Below are 26,334 nucleotides of genomic sequence, written 5' to 3'. Positions count from 1 at the left end.
TTGAACTGTTGTAATAGTCGTATGATTGATTATTAGTTTAATTATTTCATCGAAACAAGGTTCGCAGAGCGCACATAGCGTAAATTTGCTAGGTCACAAAGTACCCTCACAGCAATGTACATAAAATAATTTTAAATATATACAATGTTAATTATGGTGAAAAAAATGTATTTATTCAGTTTTCACTATAATCAACAATGTATATCTTTAGAATATAAGATTTGCACTTTCATCCTACATCTCCTCACATCACTAGTCACACCCCCATGGCACTGGTCACACCCCCTGCGCATCACGCAATAGGCCCTTCATAAATTTCAGCTCCAGGCCCATGTGAACTTTAATCTGGCACTGATTTGTCAGCTTTACATACCATGGAGCCCCAGGACAAATGGCTGTATGGACAAATCCATGACATTCCGGTAAAGTTAAAGAACACGGTAAAGTATAGGCGATAATGAAGTTTTTGAACTTTTTGTTAAAATATTAAAGTTAAAAATGTTAGTCTTTTCATTCAGTCACCTTACAATGAATGCAATACACATTGGTAATACCTTCCATTCAAAAGATGGAGCAATACCCGACAGGCACTTTCTGTTGCTTCAGGAGAATCAAGATGTTTCTTCATTATTTCTAACACATTGATATGAACACCTTTCTCCAACAAAATCTTTCTAATAACCACTGGAAAAAAATTTATATATTAAATTCAAAAAATTAGTCCAGATTTTGCAAATTATCAATTAATTCTGCATTTATAACCTGTGCAGCAAGGTGGCCCATTGGTTAGCTTTGCTGCCTCACAAAGCTGGTGTCAAGTGTTCAATTCCAACCAGGGACCTATCTGTTTGGAGTTTCTATGTTCTCTTTTTGCTTGCATGAGTTTCCTGCCACACTCTAAATACACACTTGTAAGTTAACTGGCATGAAATTAACCCTAGTATGTGAATCTGTGTGGTAAAGAATATAGATTTTAGGGTACACTGGGATAGTGCTATGTGACAGTGCTTCAAAATATGTAGGTGCTATATAAATAATGATCAAATAAATAAAATATTTACTTGCACTTTGTAAAGTACAACAAAGCAAGTGTCCTTACAAAGAGCATATAAAGCAACTATTTTACATGAACATAAAAAAACATGTATATTAAATTATGTACACCATGACTGCTTTGACTCCTCTGCAGAAGGTAGCCATGTTAAAAGGGAGAGACTTCTGTGACTGATACAGTAGCTTGGCAGATCTATTGTTCTGCCAAGCACTTGGGTAGCAAAGCTATTAGAACAGATCAGTGCAATGAAAGCTATTCAAACTGTATGACATCCTATTTGTACACAGTCCTAAAGACAGGGGAGGTGATGTAGGTGTTTGAATTGAGTGGGGAATAGATAATATATTTTTATGTAATTTCTTTAACAGAGCTGTAGTGAATTATATAATTAACACTTAGGGGGGAATTCAGTTGGACCCGATATTTTTAATTTTGAAATGAGCCTGGGGGTTCAGTTAGCCTGTAATTATTACCTCCATAACTGTTACATGAAAATATACATTTACATTGGTCCTATAAAACAATAATTTGAATTCACATCAGGGGCATTTCTAGAGAGGAGGGGGCCCGTGTGTAGGGCCCCCTCCTCTCTGTCCGGTGGCCGGTAGCGCACTGAGCTGTGCGCGGCCAGCGCCGGAGTTATAGACTCTGGGCACTAGAGTACGCCCATAGTCTATAGAGTATGCGCAGGTCACCGGGAAAATGGCCGCAGCGGCCATTTTCCAGTCATTTTTACAGTGCCGGACCCCGCGCCGACGTGGGACTCTGGAGAGGCAAGTAATACTATGGGTACAGGTTGTGCGGTGCGGGGCCCCCCTGGACCCAGGTGGTTGTGGTGACACTGGCATAGGTTGTTATCAGATGCAAGGAGTTGTGGCGAGATAAAATTGCTTCTGTGCTAAGCTGGGGCGGGTCACTAGTTTTTTTATCAAATAAAAAAGGACACATACACTGTTTTGAAATTTAATATATAATCAAAATTACCATTATGTTCAGACAGAGATGCCAAAGCGGTTGTGGATGCATGAAAAACCTCCTTGGAAGAAGAATGCATTAGCATGGACAGCATCACTTCTCTATGTACAGGGTACCTGATGGAAGAGTTACACAGGGTTAAACTGGAAGAACTGCTCCACTGCTCCATGTAACTAGTTCTCAGAGATTACTTACTGATGCTGTTCATCTCCAATTTTTTCATGAAGTTCAGGATGGTACATAAACAGATTGTTCAGGGCCCAGCATGCAGCTTCCTGGTACAGACCAAGGTTTAACGTGAGTATTATAGGCTCATTTCAGCCACAATGGAAACGTAAAAAAAACCATATGTATATGTAATGATGTGTGAATGGATCAATCTTCCATTTTTTCTATCAATTTACAAGAGCACGCTGTTTTCCTGACTGAATGCACCTGTATTTTTCAAAATGTAGGAATTCCTACTGTTTCTAATATGTCATTAAACATTACAGGTTGATATCCAGATAAGAAACATATCCCCCAAAAGTCCCCATTTGTGGAAGCCACAACAAGATTGCATGAGCTTCAGCATGGCATAGGATATGAGATACAAGCAAATCCACAGGTCCAGTGATGCAGATGCTACTCATGAATTCACTCTGTATACTCCGATACTGCCAACTCTATGTGCTAGCAGGGACATGCCACAACCTAACAGCGTGACATTCAGTGGTACAATATTTTACAATGGGCAGATAGACTAGTTACACTGCCTTGCATACTATACAATAACGCCAGGTGACTGCTAGAAGCACAAGAGACTTTGCATAAGTCACATTAGTATATAGGCACATTAGAGAATTACAAATATTCTTAATTAAATTTTTTTTAAATGTAATCACTAATAAGAGTGTTCATAGTGCAGTTATATTTGAAAACCTACATACAGTATCAGTGTGACTCTGGAAAGTCTAACTGCACCTACTTTTGTATGAGTGTAGGTCTGATCACAAATAAAAATGGTGGAAAGCGTGAAATGGTCACTTTAAAGTTCAGTATGCTGACACGTAAGGATACCCTACACATACATACAATTGAATTTAACATCCTTGTTTTGTCCTCCTAAAATACTGCTCAGGTTAGCCTCATTTACTGTAGGCGTCTATCATGTGTGGAGGACATCTGAACTGTCCTTGCTATTTTGGCCACTATTCTTTGTCTTTGTATAAAGTATAACTGGAATTATAGGACAAACCCAGATTGCTCCTGTGTAATCCTAGTTTAATTCCTTTTTCATGCTGTGCAACCTTCCCCAAAAAGGAAAGACATAGCTAAAAGCACCTTATACAGCCCTTGGATCTTACTTAAATATTGACGCACCTAGCCTGTACTAAAAAATGAACGTCCCTGGTCAGCCCAGCTCTTCCCATCAGTAGCAGAGAATACAAATCCATATACTTCCCCATTCGTGATCCATAATATTACCAAAGTGTTTGTCAAAACTATTTCAAGTTAGAAGGAGAATTGGTGCAAAATGAGTGTGTGAGAGAAAGGGAACTTGTTAACCTGGACTTCGGTGTTCTTCTTGTGTAGTTTTAACGCTCTAAATGAAGGCTCAAACCAATATAGTTGTCCTCTAACAACGTCCATATCATCTCCATCTTCCAAATCTTTGTTCAAAAATATAGTTTCAGCTTAAAAGAGAACAGCAAACAATTGTGATGAAAATCAAGAATTATTACAAAATTACATACAGGCAGCAAGATATGCCACAAATGACATTTAATTTTACGCCCAATCAGGTGGATTTATTATTGTTTTTATGCACGCTCTATGATGAAGAGGCAAGACACTCCAGATCTGTATAAAGCCAGAATTTGTAACATATTTCTGAAGCTTTGTCGGAAACTAAAAAATGTAGCTTCATTGTGGTTCCATAGGCAGGAATGCTCCATAGGGTGTAAAAATCTCAGCCATGGCTTAAAATGTCAAATGGAGCAGGGGAGATGAAGATGTCTTGCAGTCTTTTTCGGCTGTCAAAGACTGTGACGCCACTATGTGTGGTGACTCCGGACGCGCATGAGCGCAACAGGAGGTGTGACCTTGTGACTGCAAAGCCACGCCCCTTTGTTTAGTTTTTGGGGTGTAACCGCAAGTCATGCCCATGTTCTCATCATGATGGGAGCTTGGCCAGTGCTCCGGGAGCTGCAAGGCAGCCCCCAGCCTCTCCCAGCACAGTGGATGAAGAGCACATGTACGCATCATCCATCACCGCTGGTCAGTGACAACATTCGAGGGGATGACACCTAAATATAATAAAGAGGGTGGTATCTGCGCTAGGACATTACTGATGTATAATGCACCTGCAGCTAGCAAGTATAGGGAATTTGCAACCCCACCAAACCATAAACCGCATATAGTTAACGCTCTGGACTGAAAAAACTGGTACTCTCAGCTCCAACGGTGATATGGAGCTAGCGGTGAGTGCTGTGTGGCTGCTACCCCTTCCGGTATGCAGCAAGTGTCCACTTCACGTCGGCTCCCGCCCTCCTACTTATAATGGGTAATACTAGCAGCATACCCTGGAAGCAGGTAGGTTAGCTCCAGGCGGGTTTGGGCAGGGAGTAAACTGCTACAGCCTTGAACTGTAGTGGCAATCAGAGGTCCGGCACACAGTATAGGTACAGGTGCTAAGCACATAGCCCCTTCTCTAGGAGAATTTAGGAACCCAAGGTGCTCATAAATAGAGACAGCGACACATTTTGTCTACAGTCTGCTATTTTGTAATAGAGTTTAAGAAAAAGGTGACAAAATCAACAATAAAAATATCCCAGACAAAATAAGAGTTATGGTATAATATACCTTTGTTAACTCCTTTTCTTTGAGGTCCACAGGAATTACCTTGGGGTGTGTGGTTTGAGTGATCCAGGCACTAAACAGTTACAAGCTTTAGCTCCCTGGATGAACTGGGTCCTCCTCCATACATACCCCACCCCTGGCTACAGTGCACCTTGGTAGACAGGGGACTGCTCAGGTAGTCCCAAGCCTTTTTATTTTTCCTCAACAAGTAGTGCTAGGCCTCCTGATGGACGCTTGTGCTGCTGCTCCATCTACCCCCACTAGCACCACAACACCAGTGAGGGAACTGGTGATTTCGGCGGGCGCCAGCAGAGTTTGACTAGACACTGGGCCCGGACTGCAGCCGGAAGACACGGGGATGCACAGGTAAAGTGGTTCGCTGCTTGCGGGGAACCACGTGGCAGTCCATGCCTCCGGCAGTGGAGACCTACCGGAGGTTGCTGTAGTGGGGAACCGGGGGACAACTGCTTCTCCCACTAGACCACTGAGGCACATAAATCTGGCGCCGGGGACATTGGCGGCGGCCATGTAAAAGGCCAGTGAGCCCGGTGGATTGATGCACCCTATGGGAGGTAGGCTCTCCCCGGCAGCCTGTCCCCCAGCCCAGACGCCAATCCAGAGGCGAGGTTTTCAGTTGTGCTACTGAATCTGTTAAGCAATTATGCACTTCTGATATGTGCTACGTCACTTTTTCTCACAGCTGTTTGCCCAATGCCACCTGTACTGTTTATCACTTACAAACACATAATAACTTACTGAGCAGAGCCAGACATGTTAGAGCAGCTGCTTGCAGTTTGGAGTTTGCTGAATAGTTTTTCAGTGCCTTAATGATGATCTCATGAGCTTCATTTAGAACCAAGATGTTAAAAAAACTCCCTATAACATAGTACACAGTAAAACAATTTGCATTGGTTAGGTACTGGAATTTGAGAAAATTAATTTGTACTTTACAAGCAACAACTAAGCACATTTCCCACCATTTGTCTTTTAATTCACTTTCTTTTTATTATTAAAGAACAAAAAAGAGATTTGCTCTAATCCAATGTATACAATATTTGCTATATAGATGCAACAATTTTAAATGCAGCTCTTACGCACTCCTGAACCGATGTATAAAACATAATTGACTCTCAGAAATAGGAATTGACACTTAAAAGTTACGGCCCTCATTCAGAGCCGCTCGTTAGCGGCAGTACGCTCGTTCCGAGCGATGTTTGCACATCTGCGCATGCGTACGGTTTTTAGTACGCATGCGCGAACCAGTCAGTGCGGCTGAAAATCGTTGGTACGCAATATAGCGAGGGCCTGCTATTTTGAGTGACAGAATGAGGCGTATGTGGGTGGTAACAGGGGAAGGTGCTTGAAAATGGGGAGTGGAGATCCGAACGCAGGCGTGCTTAAAGGTCAAAACGGGCGTTTTATGGGTGTGCATATTTAAAACAGCAGCGTCATTGACCACGTCACTGGGTTATTTTATAGCCAGAACCGCAAATTTGTGGTAGCAAACACCAACCACAAGAATAGCGAGCAGTTCATACGCTGGTCGATGTACTCGATTAATCTAATAAATAGCGGACATGACGTAGGATGCGAGCGGCCAGGGGGCGTTTTTAACAAATAAACGAGCGTATGTTTTGCTCGCTCGTTCAGACTTAGAGGTGTGAACAGACTGCAATGTGCGTACGGATCATTTGAATAGCCACCCCTTGTTTTTAAACGAGCGACCACAAATAGCGAACGGCTCTGAATCAGGCCCTACATACCTTATAAAATGATATGTGTCCATATCTTCTCTGCTGATACTATATGGACACTTTTTGTTCTGGACTCATTCAAAATCAATATCAGTAAGTATAGATGCAGTACCCCAACAAATGATTCCTTGACTTTGAGAATAGATTTAGTTTGTATATTTCTCCACAAACAACAAAATGAATCTACTCAAAATCACCAAAAAAAGTGAGCCTGGGTGGGAGGGGGGTAGAAATATTGATATGGGTCCCCCATATGTCTAGCTACACCCCTGCATACATATACACATATGAATAAAAAACTACATTTGCTTTCAGGGAAAGTAAGATAGACAATCCCCTTCTTAACATAATGTGCTCTAAGTCAACTGCTTTAACGCTTTGAAATCACAACTTTATTCCCCAATTGAATTTGGATAGGGTCCTGACAAATGTGGGCCAGCTGTCAAGAATTGAACAGGAACTTTTTTTTTTTTTTATCCATCCTACTTTTTAACAAAGCTGCAACAGCATGTCACAGTAACATTGTATATTGTATTTTACCCTCTTGCTTTATATATGAAAATCTGAATTTTGAGATTTAGTTTTTGGCTGTGGCTCATTTTTAAAAAGGAACATTCATCATACACAAGTGTCCAGTAGTAAATATTGGTAACAAAATGAGTTTTGATTCTATTTATTAATGGCATGAAATGTAATAATAGCTGACAACCAAAAATTCTCACATGCACCAATTATTAATATATGCATTGATTTATTTTCTTATTCGCCAACTATTTAGGTTTTTTATAAATCACTAACATACTGTCGTGAAATCATTAAGCAACAATTCTGAAATCTACAGGAACTGCCTAAAGTCATATACTTTACTAGACAGAAGAAACTTGAATATGTTGTTTGGCTTCCAATAACGGTTCTCCCCAAGAGAGCATAACCTAGCTCTTTTTAACATACCACCCAGAACTATCTTGCTCCAGAAGTCTGATAACCCATATCAGTGTCACACTGCACTTACATTTCTGTAACACATCAGAGATCCCTTCCCTGATTTAAGAGGATGCCGCAGTTTGGATGGCAGGAACATTGCAGAGAAGGTAGACAGAGTACAGATATGCGTCTTTTCTCAGCGTGCATTTCTGGACACAATTATATCTGTGTCCAGTCAACAAGGGGTTAATAACTGCAAGAGTCCTTAAAAATATATATTTATTTAATTTAACATTATTAATCTCAAGTTCACTTCTAATCAATATAAGTATATCAGCATTTTTCATTATTGCAAAGCATTACCTGGCTACTTCTTAATGCTGTATATGGGAAGGTTTCTGGACTGCACAACCTGACTATATATGTAATGGGAGGTGCTACCTGATGAGACTAATTGCAGGCACAGAAACAGACAAATCTCAGGTGCACAACTCCAAATTATTAATAATATATATATATATATATATATATATATATATAAATGCAATAAAATTTTGCAATCAATAGAGGTTTTTAGCATAATCATGGCCAAGGTTATGGGCCTACCCACCATATCCAGGTAACCTCTTTCGGGTAGGTCCCTAACATACTAGGGTTCAAATTCAGAGCGCAGGACCCCCCAAAAACTGGCCCAGCCAAGCTGCCCCAGGGCACCACCATAGTAAGAAAAGTGCAGTGTAAAGAGATAGTTAGGAGCAGCTGCTGCATATAAAGAATGAAAATAAAAAAGTGAAGTACATATATATTAAACACACAGTGAAGGGTTAAAATGTGTTATAAAGGAAAATGTGTTATAATGCGGTGCCCTGAGACAGATCAACCAATACAATCCAGGGGGACCCACGCCCCAAAAATGAACCAAAGTTGCACTACAGTATATAACTTGTAGGACTTACCTAGAATTGTGCCTAATACCAGTGTCTATATACAATACCATACTCCATGCTTTGAAACCAATAAGGAAGGGTGCTAATCCAGAATGAGGGCGTCTCCTTTCCCTCAGAAGTGCAATAAAGCACATTAAATGGAGTATATGGGAAGGTTTCTGGACACTTTTCTTACTATGGTGGTGCCCTGGGGCAGCTTGGCTGGGCCAGTTTTTGGGGGGTCCTGCACTCTGGATTTGAACCCTAGTATGTTAGGGACCTACCCGAAAGAGGTTACCTGGATATGGTGGGTAGGCCCATAACCTTGGCCATGATTATGCTAAAAACCTCTATTGATTGCAAAATTTTATTGCATTTATATATATATATTATTATTAATAATTTAGAGTTGTGCACCTGAGATTTGTCTGTTTCTGTGCCTACTTCTTAATGCTACCCAGCTGGCAACATTTTCTGGGGAATGGTATATGGCAGAAATGTGAGAAGCTTGCCATCTAAAAGCCCATTGTTTTTCTTGTGTTGGAAGAGTGGAAGTAGGATACATAGTTAAACATAAAAACAGTCTTTTTATCATATCAACAAGGTAAAAGTAGGTTAATGATACAGTGACACTATACTTATAAAGAAAAAGTAACATACTCACCAAATGTAAGTTTCTGGAATAAACAGCAACATACTTCTTGGATTCTCTCATTTTTTGGAAATGTTTTCATTGCTTCCATTATAATGTTGTAACACCTTACATTGCCAGACATAAGTACTTCCACATTACTGGCTGCAAAACAGAAAAGAAAAACAGTAATATATTTTATATACATGGTAATACACATGTAAGCAAACAAATCTGCTGCTTATTTAATTATATGGTGTATAAATTCCCATTCAATTAATTTGAAATACCTCCCAGATATAGTTACGCATGTTCCTCTTTGCCATCTCCCCTCTATCAAGATAAACAATAGAACCTCAGGTAAATACTAGAATTGTACATCTTGTTAGTTGGAGTAATAGAATGGTCACAGAATGTTAACTTACTGAGCACGTGAGGCACAGGATCAATCATACGACAGATTCTGTGCTAAGAAAAACAACAAACATGCTGCCGGGACTGCCAGGGAGCTCCGGGGAATCGGAGGGAAATCGTATGATAAATCGGATCTTATGTTGGTCATGTAGGTGTATGGCCAGCTTAAGTGTTATGTGTATACTGTAGTTTGTACATTTATACATGTGCGCCGCTCTTTTGTTATTTTAATTAGGTGTTGTCATGGTGACGGGTTGGTGATGTAATCTTGATGCGCATACCGGCGTGTCTGCTGCCGGAAGCCGAGATGAAGCACGCGGAAACATGGTGATGGGGAGCACTTATTTAAGGTCAGTGTTTTTTGTATTATGTGTGTCATGATGAAAATGCTGTCACATTGAAACGTCAACTTAGTTGAAGCTTTGTGGTTGTCGTCTCTAATTTAACTCCTCGAGTGCCGCTGTTATCCTCTCCATTGCATTCAGTGTGCTGTGTTGCACACTATCACAGAGGGCAAAGGGAATTGGTTTATTTATTTGAGTGCCAGATTTCCTACATTGCATTATATATACTATACATATATTATATACATACGCACACACACACACACACTGTATACACACACATACATATAGATATACACACATACATTCACACACAAACACGTCACACATACATTACGCACCATATTATTAAGCCCCTCCATGGAAAAATTCAACTGGAATCGCGTCATATTGGCTCCGCATCCAACCGATTGACCCGCAAATTGCTGTATTTTGCCACGAGGGGGGAGGGGCTTACCAAAATGGTGCCTCCTCTGATGTCTGCTAGGGGGGTTTGCTGGGTACTCAGAAACCCCCCTGCGTGCTCTACTGTGACAATCAGGGAAGGCTCACTATGAATAAAAAATGTATACAATCATAATAGACTTAACAAAATATGTTCCTCCTAGTTGGTTGTTATCATTTGCAGGGGCAAACACAGGATTTTTAGTGGGGGGTTTCCAAATGCTAGATTTTACAGCATGTGCGGCTAGTCCATGAAGAGAGCACAATTGGCACTTAACCAGCTATACTACAAGTCATATGAAGTATTGTGTATGTAATAATTTTGACAAATACAGGACCAGCGATCCCAGTATGCCATTATAGGCTGAGTTAGGGCCATCCTGCCTGAGCAGAATGTTTTTATTTCAGATATGGGCACCATTGCAGATCATTTGAGCAAGTTCAGGAGTCTGGTTGTGCAGCAAAAGAACCTTGCCCTGCCCTGGACATATATGTACACATTGGTCTTCTTATGCACTGAATAGTGTAATATTATACAGTATTAATAATTAACCCTATAAATGGTGTATATCAGTGCACCCCAACAGTGCATGTTTTACAGATCTCCTAGTTGGCGCACAAGTGTATATATTACTGGCTCACACATTTTAATAGATCAACAGGATGTGCTAATTATTTCATTTGTGAAACATGCAACTTTAGTATTATATGCTATTTCTATTGTGGTCATAATGATGTGAGCTGGGGAAAGGGGTTTCCATGCAACCGGAACCCCCCATGTGTTTGCCTATGATTTGACAACAGTGAATGTGAGGGACAATCTAAGTAAACATCAAACCTAAAAAGACAATGGAAGAAATGTAATAGGCTGCGATATTGGAAATGTGGCATAATGCCAGCAAGTTTCATGTCACCATATGTGATAAAATGAGAATACACCTAAACTTGCACCTCATTCAATCTCACCGCAATACATATAGGGCCTGATTCAGACCTGGTCGCAAGCGCTGTGCGCTCGCAACCGGGTCGATGGTGGGCCAGTGCGCATGCGCACAACGGAGCCGGCTCCGTCGTGCGCAAACGCGAGACCCGGATAGCGACGGGCACTCCGACGCTCCGGGTCTCATACCAAAGGGGGCATGCTGTTCGATGTTGAGTGACAGCACACTCCCTTTGGTGGGCGGGCCGGGGGGGGTGGCTGCCCAAACGGAGGCGTTCCCATGTGAACGCCTCCGTTTGGGGGCGGCCCCACTGACATCACGAGTGATGTCAGTGGGAGAGATTTCGGCTCCGTTAGTGCCGAAATCTCTCTGGGGCTTGCGGCAACGAGACCCTACCACAAGGGTCTTGTCGCAAGCCCGATGGTCTTGACCATCGCGACCATCTTCCTGGCCGCTCGCTATAGCTGTGGGTGGTCACCCACAGCTATGCGAGAGGCCAGGAGGCCGTTCTAAAAAAAAAAAAAATAGCCCGGCCCTGATTCAGAGCGAGCGCACTGTCAGAGCGTCCGGCTCTGAATCAGGGCCATAGTCCTCATGATTTTTTATAGTAAACACACAACTCATCTTATGCCGCAAAAAGTGAGTTGAAAAGTCGCCACAAACGCTCCAGAACAACTCGCAAAACAATAGACAGACCCAAGGGCAGTAATTTAAAAAATATAAATGCGTAGTGTCATCCCTCTGTCCCATCCCCTCCTCTAAAAAGAACAAGCACTAACGCTTCTGTCTTGGCTGGTATTGTAAAAATTGGGGGGACAAATAGCGCATTGTCCGCCTAATTTTTACTTTACCAGAACTAGGCTTGACCAGCCAGGGTTCGTAAAATCATAGAGGGGAGAACAGCATTGTGGGGCTCCCCACACCATAATTCCACCAGCCCCTGGATACAACCAGCCCTAGCACCAATAACACTGGGGATCTTCTCTGGACCCCTGGGCCTTTGGATACAGAGGAAATTAGTAAATATTATAAATAATTTTGTTCTTTACAGGAGGGCTACTGTTCCCAGCAAGGCTGCCTGGTCTTGATGGCACATGGAGAACCACAAGTGCCAGCATGCAAGGGCGCTTTTAAAAAATATTGAAATAAAGACAGTGGGTCTGATTCAGAGCCGCTCGTAAACGGCCGCTCGTTCGCTATGAGCGATGTTCGCACAATTGCGCATGCGCATGGGTCTTAATGCGCATGCGCAAACTAGTCATTGCGGTTGGAAATTGAGTGCTCGCAAAACAGCGAGGGGCTGCTAATTTGATTGACAGAATGTATCGTTTGTGGGTGGTAACAGGGGAAGGTGCTTGAAAACGGGGGAGTGGAGATCCGAACGCAGGCGTGCCAAACGGTAAAAAGGGCGTTTTATGGGAGTGCATAATTAGTAAAGGAGCGTCATCGACCACGTCACTTGGTTGTCTTCTAGCCTGAACTGCTCGCAGTGATAGCGATAGGAAAATGCTACCACAAGCACTGCGAGCAGTTCAGATGCCTTTCGATGTACCCGATTAATCTAATAAATACCAGAGATGACGTGTGATGCGAACGGCAAAGGGGTGTCTTTACAAAATAGCGAGCGCATTTTTAATTCGCTCACTCAGACATAGAGGCGTCAACAAACCGCAAAGAGCGAGCGCTCAATTTAAATAGCCGGACCCTTTTTGGAACGACCATCCGCAAATAGCGTCCGGCTCTGAATCAGGCCCAGTATTCACACGCCATATTACAAAGTCCCTTATTAAAGTGACTTTTGAGAAAGTCCACTGATTGGACGAAACGAGTAAGTGTTTTCTCTTAATACTTGACCACGTGAGCAACTTAAATTCCTCCACCACACATAGTGCAGCCGTAACACCAGCGTCATCACCACATATTCCTGCATGTACAATTACAACGGTGCATGTCACTCGGGAACGGTTATTTATCTTCAGAGCATAGGAGCAGCTTGTCACTCCAACAACACACACAGTGCAGCTAAATATCAGCGTACTGGCTGCACACCCTGGCACACTAACTCAATGGAGCCCGGGAAACTAGTCCACAATCCAGAGGTCGTGTGGAAAGGGTATTTACCCATCGCTAATATACGATCAACATCAGATAGCAGGTGCCTTTAATCTGGTCAGTACACATGGTGGCCACCTTCTGACCAGTGTTATCCTTATCCTGGGCACTTCAAGGTATTTGTGTTCCATCCCGAGATACACTGTGACTAATACAACATTTCTATTGAAATGCTATAGCTAAATATTATCTATAATACATGCAACCCACTGTCTGGATTACAATGTATGGGCTGGTGGGTAAAGAAGAAACTGCGGACAAGCAGAGATTGGTCACTGTGCAGAAGACTGGAGTGTAGTTGTCAGCAATAAGTCAGAACCAGACGGCAATGCGGTACCAGGGAGCGAGCAGATTCAGGTTAGGGAATAGTCGAAGCAATACCAGGAAATCACTAGGAGCAGTACAACGGCTGAGACAAGGAGAATAGTCAGCCGAACCAGAGTAAACACTTTTTCTTCACATTTGGCACGCATGGCCCTTTAAATCTGATGATGCGGTCCCCACAGCAGCCAGGGAGACCTTCACCACAGCAACCGCTTGGGCAGCACCGACCTGTAATATAACCCCGGGAGTCCAGCGCCGGCAGACCCGGTAAGTGAGCACCGGGCTCCGGAGTGCTGTAACAACAACTATACAATACAATCATTAAATAATTATAGCAGCTACCAAGGTGCTTTCTACTATTATTATTTACAGGTTTATTTGACTTTATCTGCATCAAATACTGTTTTATGTAATTGGATTAACAATTGTTATTATTGCCGTACATACACACAGTGGGCCATTCCACACATGGTCATTTCATTTACATTTTTTTTGCAGATTTTTGGTATTAAATTTATGTTTATTACATTCAAGGTATTCTTCATAATTGTTGTTATCAGACACACATTGCTTTTCCACTCTGCGTTCAGCTTATTACTTAGAGGTAGTGGCACACGACCTCTAGTATTAGGCTACAGTGTGGTCAGTGTGGTTTATACTTATCCCCTTATTTTTGGGGTCTGTATTTATCAAGATTCTTATACAAGTGCCGCTTATTGCGTTGTCAAAACCTATTTCATTTCTCACAAGTATGTTCATATGAAACAAAAGTGCTTTCAGTTAAGAGGTATACTTCTTGCTATTACTAATGAACCTTCAAAAGGTTAAAACAAGTGGCATTTACTTTTACAGACAAAGAAAACTGCAAAAGGAGAAAGTGAAGTACCATAATTTAAACAAATGACTAACTACCTGAACATTTCAAGATGCAAGTACTAATGAATGTGCTCCTTGATTTCTCAACCGAGAACAAGAAACCCTTGAATGCAGTGTTCACGTGCTTACACAACTTAACCCCAGCAGAAGTTGACAGTCCTATATTATGTATGTTTTCAGATAGTCTGGAAATGTTTACATTTAATCAACAAGCAAAACTGCAAAATAAATAAATGTATGAAATGAATAGTTTGCTTACAGCCATTGCCTGTTATAGGTGTATGTACTCAGAAGCTGTAACTAGGCATTTTGGTGCCCTGTGCGCATTTTGGCATGCCCCCCCCTGTATCAAGGGATGTAATGTTTGCAAACACAGTATAATGTTACTGCAAATGCATTCATTGAAATCTATCTTGGAAAAAATAAAAAGATATACTGCATTACAGCGTGCGCCTGGCATTAGGGATTGCATCCCGCTCAATGCGACATCACCGGCTGCACCGCACTCCATATGTGTTTGAGGGTCTCACCTTGCGCAGCAGCCCCCCCTGTATATACCGGTAACATAATAATGGGTCTAAGGGCCTCACCTTGCTCTGCAGCCTTCTCCAGTATGTACAGGTAATATAAAGATGGGTCTGGGGGTCTCATCTTTCCCTGCAAACATCCCTTCCTGTAGCTCCGGCCACTCGAGGGGGGTCTGTGATGATCTTGCAAGGGCTCTGGTGCTTGGCTAGAGGGTGTCAGGTCTCTAGGGTTTTGTGAACTCTGATCAGGAACATGAGGGTTGGCTTGGGTATTAGCAGAGTGTAAGAAGCCTGGAGACTTCATGAGGCTCCTTCTTATGCGGAAGATAGCTTGGTACCAGCAGAGATTCAGTCAGGAGACCAGTCTATTAGTAAGCTGGTTCGGAATTGACGGTAGTCCAGAATGATGAGGAGGGCTGCCAATAGCAGTCTGAAGGCAGCGGACCAGGTGTGCCATCTGGCGAGGGTTGAAGTAGTGCTACAGAGCTCAAACACAGTCGTAGATGGATGCTGGAACTGGATTAGCTCACAGTGCAGTTAGAATGTAGAAAGTTGCTGGATAGCGCACACTGCTCAATAAATAACCGTCTTGCTGAGTGGATGCACCACACTGGGCTTGCTGGATGATGTACACGACGTAGAATGGATGCTGGTACTTGCTTGATGAAGTGCACTGCATAGAATGGATGCTGATATCTTCAGACTGAGGTGCACTGCATAGAAAGGATGATGGTGCTGACAAGACTGAAATGCACTGTGCAGAAGTAATGCTGATATTTACACACAGAAATGCAGCTACAGAAATAATACTGGTCTTTGCAGACTGAAGTGCAGGAACAGATCAAGGTACAGATCTAGAAACCGGAACATACCAGCAAATAGCGGCCGGGAGACAGTAGCAGGTCACAGGAGTGAAGTTGTGCTGACACTGGTCTGCTCGCCGGGACTTCCCTAAATAAGGTGCCCTTTGCCCTGATAGGCTCCTTGGGCCAACTGATCCTAGAGCGACTCCTGATTGATGAGCAGAGAGTTAGCAATTCAAGATTGCGGCGTTCATGCACCGCTGATGTGAGAGATAATCCAGGAGATTCGCCAACCACCCGGCTGATTGGCATGCACCAGACTCAGGGATGTCTCTGGCACCCTCGGGGGTACCCAAGTCCAGAAAACAGCAGCACTGCATAAGGTAATGGAGCTTGGAAGCCTGATGTGTGACAGAATGAGCTTGGGACCAGCCAGCAGGGGCCACAGCCTGTGGGTGAGGAGGTGCAGACTAGCACGGCAGCTCGTCTCCTTGCTCTGCACTGTGGGAGAAGTCATGACGTTTTTCCCTAGTTCCCACACAGTATGGGAGTCGGGCGTGTATCCGGATTGGACAGAAGAGAAGGAGCCAGAAGTACCGCTAGCGTGACATGCATCACATCGGGCACCGACCAATAAGGATTTCGGTGGCAGGTGAGCAAGGCTGGTTCAGCCCCCAGGGTATCCTGCCCTGTGCGACGGCACCAGCTGCACCGCCCTCCTTACGGCCCTGTATGTATCAAGCTCTGTGAAAACCATGTGACATTTATTGTTTACAGCTTTGATCCTGACCTCGTCCTGAACTTTACCTTCCCCACCTGTTGACTAACTAGTGAAACCTGCCCTGACTTCTAGTCTTGATATAAACAACTGAGGCTTACTGCCTGCCCTGACTTTGGACAGAATCCTGTTCTCCTCTTCTTATCCAGCACAGACCTTTGTGTAAGCCATGTAAGGCTTTTCCTATATTTTTTCTAGTCTGTTGTTTATTCCAATGTTTATACCATGTTATACAGCTGCTGTGTATAGATTTACGCACCTACCTTGCCCTTTTCCAGCCCTTCATCTCCAAGCCCGAAAATGCATCTTTGCAATCGGATGTGACAAACAGCTTCACAAGACTTCACTGATTAATTTGATATGCAACATTTGTATAACTGTGCGCGTCCAAGTTTGATTTTGTATACGATATGCTATGATGCAGCGGCCACAGATTTTCCCATGTGTTGTGCTTAGCCAAGTGGTATGGAACCTGGCAGCTCACTCATGCCGCAGAGTGCATTCAGGTAAGGCAGATGTTCCTAAACTTTGAACCGCGGCGCCCTAAAAGTATCAGTATTGTTTTCTCGGCACCCCTAAGCGAAAAGTTTGTTATTGAGAGATTAAGGAAAAAAATTAATAAATTAGTACAGTGAAGTAAATTGTGCTTACTGGTCATCCTTAGGCTCAGTTATGTGGTGGTGGACAGGTTTGTGCTTCTGTTTGTCCTCATATTTACATTACATTGGCCATAAATAATTTGATTTGGTGCTGGACAACCAACCTGAGGCACCCCTGCAAGTGTCCTGAGGCACCCCATGATGCCACGGCGCACAGTTTGGGAACCACTGAGGTTAGGTGTATGAGGACATATCTGTACTTCCATTAGAACTTTTTGATGCTACAGCATTTCCTTAGTTTAACTGAACCGGCAGATATATTATACACATTTGTATGTTTATATACTCTGCCAATTTGATATACCGTAATACATTTCTTAAAATGCAGTTACAGCAACAGAAGTAAAGGAAAGCTATTGTACCTTCATGTTAGGATGCTTTCATTATAGTCAGCAGTATTTATGACTATTTACATTAAAAAAGTGAATATGCAAATAACTTACGTGAACCAGCCAATGGGAGCAGAACATACAAAGCTGGCAAAATAACAGACTCTCTATTTTTATGCTTTGTCAGCACCTTCAAGATAATTAAATGATCTTTGTTCTCAACAAACTCTGTCAATTGCTCTTCTGGAACTGGTGGAGAAAAGATATATATTGGAAACTGAATTAGGGTTTTATTGTTAAATGTATGAACAAATGGAATTATTAATGCTCAGTACCTCATAACTTGGATATCTGGACATTCTCTAAGTTATCTTCAAAAGGGGTTACCTGACATGACTCTACAGAACAGCAAACAGGTCAGGATTCCATCATGAGAACCGCCCATTCCTATAATGTGAAGCAGTAAGATGGCTTGTGCTGCAGCATTTGGCACTAGCAAACTAAAGGCCTAATTCAGGGATGTACGAAAACCCCACGATTTGCGTACAACTCTGATGTGGCCGATCAGCGCATGTACAGAAGGTTCACAGAGCCACTTAAGCTGCAGCAATGGGAGGGCTGCGGCGGCGACTGTCTTCGAGCTGGAAAAAGGGGGCGTGTTGGCCCAGTTTTCTTGGGGTATCGAGGCCAGCGGGTGCATCCTTGAACGCAGCTACACTGGCCCCGGCAGCAGGAAAATACCAGCCACCTTGAATAACGTGAAGGTGAATCAGATCACCAATGTTAACACACATGATCCGATGATGCATCTTTGGATGCAGCAGTGGATCACAAAAGCTTGCAGTAGGTGTCTTTCAACTACAGACGCCTCCTGCTGCTTTTACATATTCTCACACAGCAGCTGCATCCAAAGACGCAGTTAGCGTCCATCTCAGAATTGGACTCCGTGAAACCAGTGACATAGCCAAACTTAATGCTACAGCAAATAGTGACATTCTAGAAAATTGAGTGCTCTCAATGTTGTGGCAACTTTCCTTTTTCAGTCATAGTGCAAAAAGTGAGGTCCACCACAAAAATAGTTTATGGAGTGCGGTACTGGACTGGCCTGCACAGAGCCCTAACCTCACTCCCGTCAAACACCTTTGGTATGAGATAGCCAAAGGTAAATACGCCACAGCAGGGTACTACAGATAGACAGCCAGCAAAAAAATTTCAAAACCGGTGCCACCTCACCAGCAATAAACAGAAAATGCTCAATGGGTAACCTGCAACAGGCTCTATCAAATGTAGAATCACAGATACAAACAGAATATACTTAGTGGCAATGATGTAGTTATATCACTAAAGAAAATAGGAACACTTGTGAATAGACAGCATTTTTTAGTACTAATAGTAAAATTATTTAGCTTTGTTTAATGGAAACAAAGGTCATCTTGAGGCTTTCGATAGTATTTGGATGCACACTTTGAAAATGGGAGTAAGGGCGGGTACACATCAAAACAAAACATGTACCCAACCGTCCCAACGCACAATGGAAGGATATATCGGGTGGTCATACACACTGCGCGATCCGGTGCACGACCGTGCAATATACCCATCCCGCACTCACCTGCATATTGTCGTCAGTGTGGTCTGCCCATCTGACGTACAGCACATCAAATAGGTTAACATCACTGCTGACGACGCACGTGAATGTGTGATTGAGGGTACACACTGAGCACTGTGTACGATAAATCAATCTGATCCTCAATGAAACAATATATCGTTCAATATATCGCCTGATATGTACCTGGCCTAATCCATAGACGTTCAAGTAAGACAATAAGACCCACTGGAGAGCATTTAGTGAGTCTTCAAATAGTGTGTAGAAATGATCAGTTTTGTGGGGAGGGGTTCACTTTTTTTTGTCTTTTCTAAATGATGAGTGCACTTCCCAGTATATGTAATAGACACAGAGAAGAATAGTGCATCACCTCAATAATGAAGACATGAAAAACTTTACTGATGTATGTACAGGGTAGCTGGCTGTCAATGGCTTCTCATCACTCTGAGTCCTCAAACGCCTCAAATGTGGGCTCAGCTACACACCCTCCTTTCCACTGAGGTCTGTGCAGCCAAAGTAAACACAATGTGTGTGCAGAATGGCGTTCGCTGCATTTGGGTCTGTGAGCTGCGAGTGTCTAGCAGAAAGATGACTTAACTGATGATCTCTCCCATGGTCCAAAGGGGCCAACTGTTATAGGGGAGTCAATGGCATGTGCTCCCCCTCCCCAATCTGCTTTTGTACTGCAGTGTCCAACAGCACACTGTTTTGGGACTATGTTACAAGGTGTATTCACTCCCACTGCCCCCCCTCCCCCACTGCTCAAAAGAACCTACATTACGTGGCAAAGGTCAGCACTAAGTTTATGTCCTTTAATGCAGTGTCTTTTTAGATATTACATAAATATATTATAAAAATTATATTGATTTACTTTTTGATATCCATAGGCAAACAGCATAAATATGCACCCATGAAATTTCAGTTCTCTCTGGAAACAGTATATTAAAATGTTTATTTTATTATAATTTGGTATATCTAGGAATCCTGTTTATGAAATGTATACATGTTACACAAAATATCATACAATCATACCTTTAACTAAAAGCAGGTATAATGCTTGGCATCCATATATCTGAATATCTTCTTTATCCGAAAACATTTTCATGGCATCAAAAATCAGCAGAAAAATGTCTGCTTCATGATCCAAAACCAGAAAGTGTATTACATCTATGGGAAGAAAAAATATTTTAATGGTGGAAACATAGATTTGTTGGATTGGTTTCAGTGAATACCTTTCACTTTACATTTCCCAACAGTACACAACAAGTTGTACTGCTATTTGTATTGATTGGGTATACGGGAGGGGGGGGGGGGGGGATATATCAAAGCTTGGAGAGAGATAAAGTACCAACCAATCAGCTTAACTGTTATTTTACAGGCTGTATTTGAAAAATGACTGATTAGTCATAGAATCTGGTTAGATGGTACTTTATCGCTCTACAAGTTTTGATAAATCTATAGATCTCCCCCAGGGTCTCTCATTATGAAGGCAATTAACAACTAGCCTGGCATGGTCGCATCAGATGTGACCAGGACAGGCTGGGCTTTCCCTGACATGGTTGCATCCGATGCGACCAGTCAGAATTGCCCAGTTATCGGCTGCCAGAAGATAACTTTTCTGCAGCCGCCAATCTCATGAGGTATCTTCTAGCTCCTCTGAATCCTTCGATTTCCCCCACGTCTGCCGATCAAATCAGGCATCTAGCGGCACCCCCCACCTGGTGGCTGCACCTCTCTGGAAGTCAGCGTGCCGTCCTCTGTGTATGCCTGGTGACTGCAGAGAGAAGCAGCCGCCGTGAATAGTCAGCGCCAGCCCTTCCCCGTGAAAACCAGCGGCTACAGAGAGAAGCAGCTGCTGGGGACAGTCAGCACCCGATCCCACCGTGATTACCCGGCAGCTGCAAAGGGAAGCCATCGATGGCATATAACCATCGATGGTCTGTGCCTGATGGCAAGCATTGATGCTGCCCAAAAGTGGCAGCGCCTGATGTTAACAATACATTGGTGGTGCAGACCCAATGGTCGCGCTTTGCATATGTGTAAAACCCATTGATGGCTGCACCATCGATGGTTTTCTAATGATTGTTCAAATCCAATGGCCATCACTACAGTATAACATAAAAATTGCTATTTTTATGGTATATTGTTTTTTTTTTTTTTTTTTAATGTAATAAAACCGTGTTGAATTAATTTTAGATCTTCTTGACCTAATTCAAACCTATAAAAAACAACCATTTTTCTGAGTGTTTTTTGGAAAAAATATTAGCCAGTTAATTGGTTAAATAGGATATTTGAATCACTAGGCCTCCCTGGCAAATATGTCTGACCACAACCAGTTTTAAAAAGATAAATGATATGGAATAGTACTTTCGTGATAATTGTTTGCAACATATATAATTGTTATACGGTCTGTTTACTCGAATATTAACTTCTGAAATAACTTTTTGATTCTTTAACTAAAAATACACAGAAGGCAGCCACCGTTCTGCATTCCCTACTAAAACGTCAGCTTACCATGTCTCTTCTCTATAACTTGTTAATGAAAACGACACTAGCATCAAAAAGGTCTGCAAATGCAGAGGACGGGGAAGAATTAAATAAAAAACATAAAGCCGAATTAAATGAACTAGCTTTACATATGGGTTGAGGCATTACTTAAGTACTATGCATTCCGTCTTTATTAATTTGCACACTTAAGTAGCAGTGTTATCCTATGTACTCATATTGCTAGGTTATTAGATCAAGCAGCAAAATACACAAGTAAAGTAGACTCATGCTTTGCATGACCATGCCTCAGACTATACATTGTTTTACCAATTTAATGACAGTGTGGTAAAGGTTCCATGTCACAAATTAAAATTCAAATAAAGAATGGTTACACTGTAATCAAATAGAAGTAAAATTACTACCTGAAGCAAGAATTGTAGTTAACGTTTTCAGTCCTATTGTCAAGACAGTGAGATTTGTAAGGTAAGTCGATAGGATTTTCAAAATTTGTCTAAAAACAAAACGAAAAAAATTCAGTACATTTTACTGCAATAAAAAATTTAAAATACAACAAACATCAGAAGCAGAGATCACTTTTTCCATAATAATGTGAATAGTACCTTTTTTAAAACAAATACATTAGAAAAAAAAATAGATTTAGTTTATAGCAACCTCAGTGCCATTTCCCACATTTAACCAGCCACTACTATCACAGTAAAATGATGGTAGCATTGTGGGAAGGGGACAAGGCAGCATAACAGAAGTGAAACGTGTGTGGAGGTTAACTTCGTAGCAGACCTATTTTCAGTGTTGGAAAAAATTGTCTTTCAAATATTAACTTTTCATAAACAAAACAAAAAACAAAAGTATTATGTGACAGTGCTGGATCAATCATGTAGGAAATCTCAGGAGTGATAAAGGCAGTACAAATACTAAAGCACATAATAAATTATTTCAAACTAAGGGCCTGATTTAGAGATTTGCGCAATGCCGATATTTAAGCAGACTTGTTAGCGATTGTTAGCCATTGAGCCTGTGTGTAAGCCGCACTGTGCACGCGCAGAAATTGTATTGCAATTACGCTCACACAGGGGATTCATTTTCAAAGTAAGTGACTGGTAGTCAGCGTTTGGGGGGATAAAACGGGGGTGGCTAGTCAAATGCAGGTGTGTCTGGACAGTTTAAACTCCGTTTCATGGGCGTGCATAAATTAGCTATTGCGATCTCCTTCGCAGCTTGAGGTTATTCAGCATCGTGTTGAATTCAATCGCGGCCTCCATTTCATTTAAGCCAGATATACTGTATACTAGAAGATATAACATAATATAGCGTTCCAACGTGGATCGTAGGGTATATGTTCTAATGCGTGTTTACGCTGGTCATTTATTGCATCGTCACACCCGCTGTGCTGCACAGCAGCTGTGACTATGCATTGAACGATGCCATGCTGCTACATGCAGCATGGAACGATATATCGCAAGGTTGTACACCGAATCACACGGCACGCTCAATATATTGTGCCATTGATTAGGTACACATTACATAGTTTGTACCCAGCTTTACACATAATCCAATCTTCTATTGACCCATCTTAAATCAAACTAAGTCACTTCTAATAGTTGGGTCCCCACCCATGAAAACAATTATACTGCAAAAACGCCTACAGATTTCACTAAGGCATCATTTAACAGCTTATATGGTAGGTCTACATTACTAAACCACCAAAAAAAAAAAAAAAAGTATTATTAACTGGACAGCCTACATTTTCTCTTTGAATTTCCTGAGGACTCTTGGGAGGAGGGAAATCAGAGAAAAGAGATACACCTGCTTGAAGTCCCACCTACCTGCCAACACGTCCACAAAGGCGGTTGACGGATCTCTGGTCCTGGACCCGTACATGGGGACCTTGTGGTTGTGACGTGAGGCCATGCAGTCTACATCTGGTAGGCCCCATTTGTTCACCAGGAGTTGAAAACTGTCCAGGTGGAGAGCCCACTCTCTGGCATGTATGTTCTGACGACTTAGGAAGTCCACTTCCCAGTTGAGGACTCCTGGAATGAATATTGCTGAGATAGCCAGAAGATGACGTTCTGCCCAGGTCAGAATATTTGGCTGCCTGACTTTGCGTGCCTCTCTGATGATTGAGATAGGCTACTGTGGTCGCATTGTCAGACTGGATCTGGACCGGCCTGCCTTGGAGTAGGGCCTGTGCCAGGATAAGTGCTTTGTATACTGCGCGAAGCTCCAGGATGTTTATGGGCAGTTGACTTTCCTGATATGTCCATCTTCCCTGAAAGGTATGATGACCTGTCACCTTCCCCCATCCACGAAGACTGGCGTCCGTGGTGAGGAGTACCCAATTTGGAATCCAGAATTACCTTACCTGCATCACCGTGCTTCCGGCTGCAGTCCCAGTCCCAGCATCACCGCTAGCCAAGCTCCGCTGGTGTCCGCCGAAATCACCAGTACTGTTACTGGTGTTGCCGCTCCGGCGGGGGTAGATGGAGCAGCAGCACAGGCGTCCATTAGGATGCCTAGTGCTGCTTGCTCTGAAGTAAAAAATAAATAAAATAAAAAAAGCTTGGGACTGCCTGAGCAGTCCACCTATTATACAGCTGCGGCTGAATATGTGAAGGAGGACCTGAGGCATCCTGGGGGCTGAAAGCTTAACTGTTTTGTGCCTGGATCACTCCAACCACATTTCCCCATGGTATCCCTGTGGATCCCTATGGACCCTGAAGAAGAAATCCTCAGTTTGTATATCGCACACCACCTTACAATTTTGTAAACTGATCCAAGTACCCCACTATTGTGAAACTTATATCTAGCAAATAGGTCACCAAACGATTCAGAAATATCCTCTTTGTATGTGGATTTTAAGTTTGTTCATTCAATAATACTTGCAGAAATACTTACTGTAAAGGAACAGTGTTGAAAATTATTTTGAAATCCCTTCAACACTGGAATAATGCCATTTAATAAAAAAAATAAATACAATATGGTGGAAATTGCTCACTTAATGCTACCAGGTTTCTACGAAAGAATGTCTCACAACCCCAATGATTACGTTAATAAATGTACTGCACTGAAAGCACCAAGGCATTACACAACTGAAATTTTCCTCTACCTAAATAGCATGAAAAAAAAAAAAACACTGGCACAGAGCATTTTTGTGGTCTTACAATTTGTTTGCTCAAAATATATACATTGCAATGCCTCCCACTTGACAGTCCCATGCATCAAAATGTGAGACAATAGAACTGGATACATCTAAAATGCTCATTCACACTTTCACATGAAAGTATAATAAATGTTTTCTTAGATGGTATTTTAAATTGTTGTACATTTAGTTATATATTAACGCCTTCAGCAGCATCTGGGCTAAACAATCTCCAGAAAAAGTGATTGCTTATCATAATTGTTTTATAAACCTGGTCAAATGATAAAAGCATTAGACTAAGATATAACCACTCACTGATGAACGCCAAGCAGTTCCCATTCACGCCCAAGATCCACAGGAGTATGTAAATTATGCAGAGTATTTGGACACACCTCTATCAGTCTGCACAGGAGAGACCAGCCCACCTAAAACAAACACAAAGTTACTAAATACATATTTCACATTTACAAAGCAACTGGATTAATGTTACATTTTCATTTTTATCAATACTTATGCTGGGCATACACGGCCAGATAAAATGTCTGTCAGACCAACAGACATTTTATTTGGCAGCCTGCCAGCCGCAGATGTCGCCGGCATACACTGTGAGATTTCTCTCACAGTGTATCAGTCCGACATCCGTGCTCCGCCCCCGGGGGAGGAGACATTTCCCTGTTCCTTCTGTAGGAAGGAACACAGGAAATGTCTGCCTGTCGGCCGCGGCTGGGCATACACTGCCCGACGCGGCCGACAGTTTACCGGTAAATATCACATCGGACGGGCATGCTGGACAATCCGGCATGCCCGACCGAGCAATATTTAACCCTCGGTCGCCCCCCCACACGCTACAATTACCTGATATCGGCGGATCGCCCTTATAATTGTAGTGTGTATGGCCAGCTTTAGTCATATTATTGAAAAACAGCATATGAATCTCAAAATAAATACTAATAAACAATGGCTAATTCTGCACCCATCAGAAATTGAATACAATTTGATTACTTGTCCTTAAAAAGCCAATATTGGCTTTTACACTTGGCAAACAAGAAAGGTTACAGCTGCTCAACTCTAGCACATTTGATTTTGTTGAATGGATAGCTAACATTGACCAATCAAACTAAATGCTTCCAAATCAAAGTTCCTACTTAAGCAAACAGTAATATACAGGATGTTTTACCAGACTATGCCAGAAAAGAGAAAGCACTCCTGGATCAGGGTGTATTACTGCTGGATACAAATATACCTGACACTTCGCAACTAAAAATAAGCAAAAATGTTACACTGTATACCAAATGCAGCCAGAATGTTTATGGTTTTTGTTCTGCACGGGACATCTTAGATACCCTTTACTAGAGAGGTTACTGGACTGAGTGGCAAGGTAAGTAGTATGTGGGGGCATTTTGTGGCAAGTGGGAAAATTTGGAGTAA

The 26,334-nt window shown here is 42.2% G+C and overlaps 1 protein-coding gene across 1 annotated transcript in view; it reads right to left on the bottom strand.

Moving 5' to 3' along the window:
• The window catches only part of LRRK2 (leucine rich repeat kinase 2), a 247,136-nt gene that overhangs the window by 197,737 nt on the left and 23,065 nt on the right, over window positions 1-26,334 (bottom strand). Inside the window, exons 4-13 of the mRNA XM_088480191.1 lie at window positions 25,222-25,331; window positions 22,169-22,257; window positions 20,292-20,426; window positions 17,771-17,905; window positions 9,139-9,270; window positions 5,627-5,746; window positions 3,578-3,705; window positions 2,225-2,304; window positions 2,039-2,145; window positions 555-684 (exon numbers count right to left, since the gene is read on the bottom strand). Of these exons, the coding sequence (XP_088336317.1) occupies window positions 555-684; window positions 2,039-2,145; window positions 2,225-2,304; window positions 3,578-3,705; window positions 5,627-5,746; window positions 9,139-9,270; window positions 17,771-17,905; window positions 20,292-20,426; window positions 22,169-22,257; window positions 25,222-25,331 (1,166 nt within the window). The remainder of the gene's footprint in view (window positions 1-554; window positions 685-2,038; window positions 2,146-2,224; window positions 2,305-3,577; window positions 3,706-5,626; window positions 5,747-9,138; window positions 9,271-17,770; window positions 17,906-20,291; window positions 20,427-22,168; window positions 22,258-25,221; window positions 25,332-26,334) is intronic.

Source organism: Taudactylus pleione, unplaced genomic scaffold (genome assembly GCF_031769625.1).
Source record: "Taudactylus pleione unplaced genomic scaffold, aTauple2 ptg000251l, whole genome shotgun sequence".
In the NCBI taxonomy this organism is placed as follows: Eukaryota; Metazoa; Chordata; class Amphibia; order Anura; family Myobatrachidae; genus Taudactylus; species Taudactylus pleione.
The sequence above is the reverse complement of the archived record's forward strand: the minus strand, read 5'-3'. Positions and strand labels throughout refer to the sequence as shown.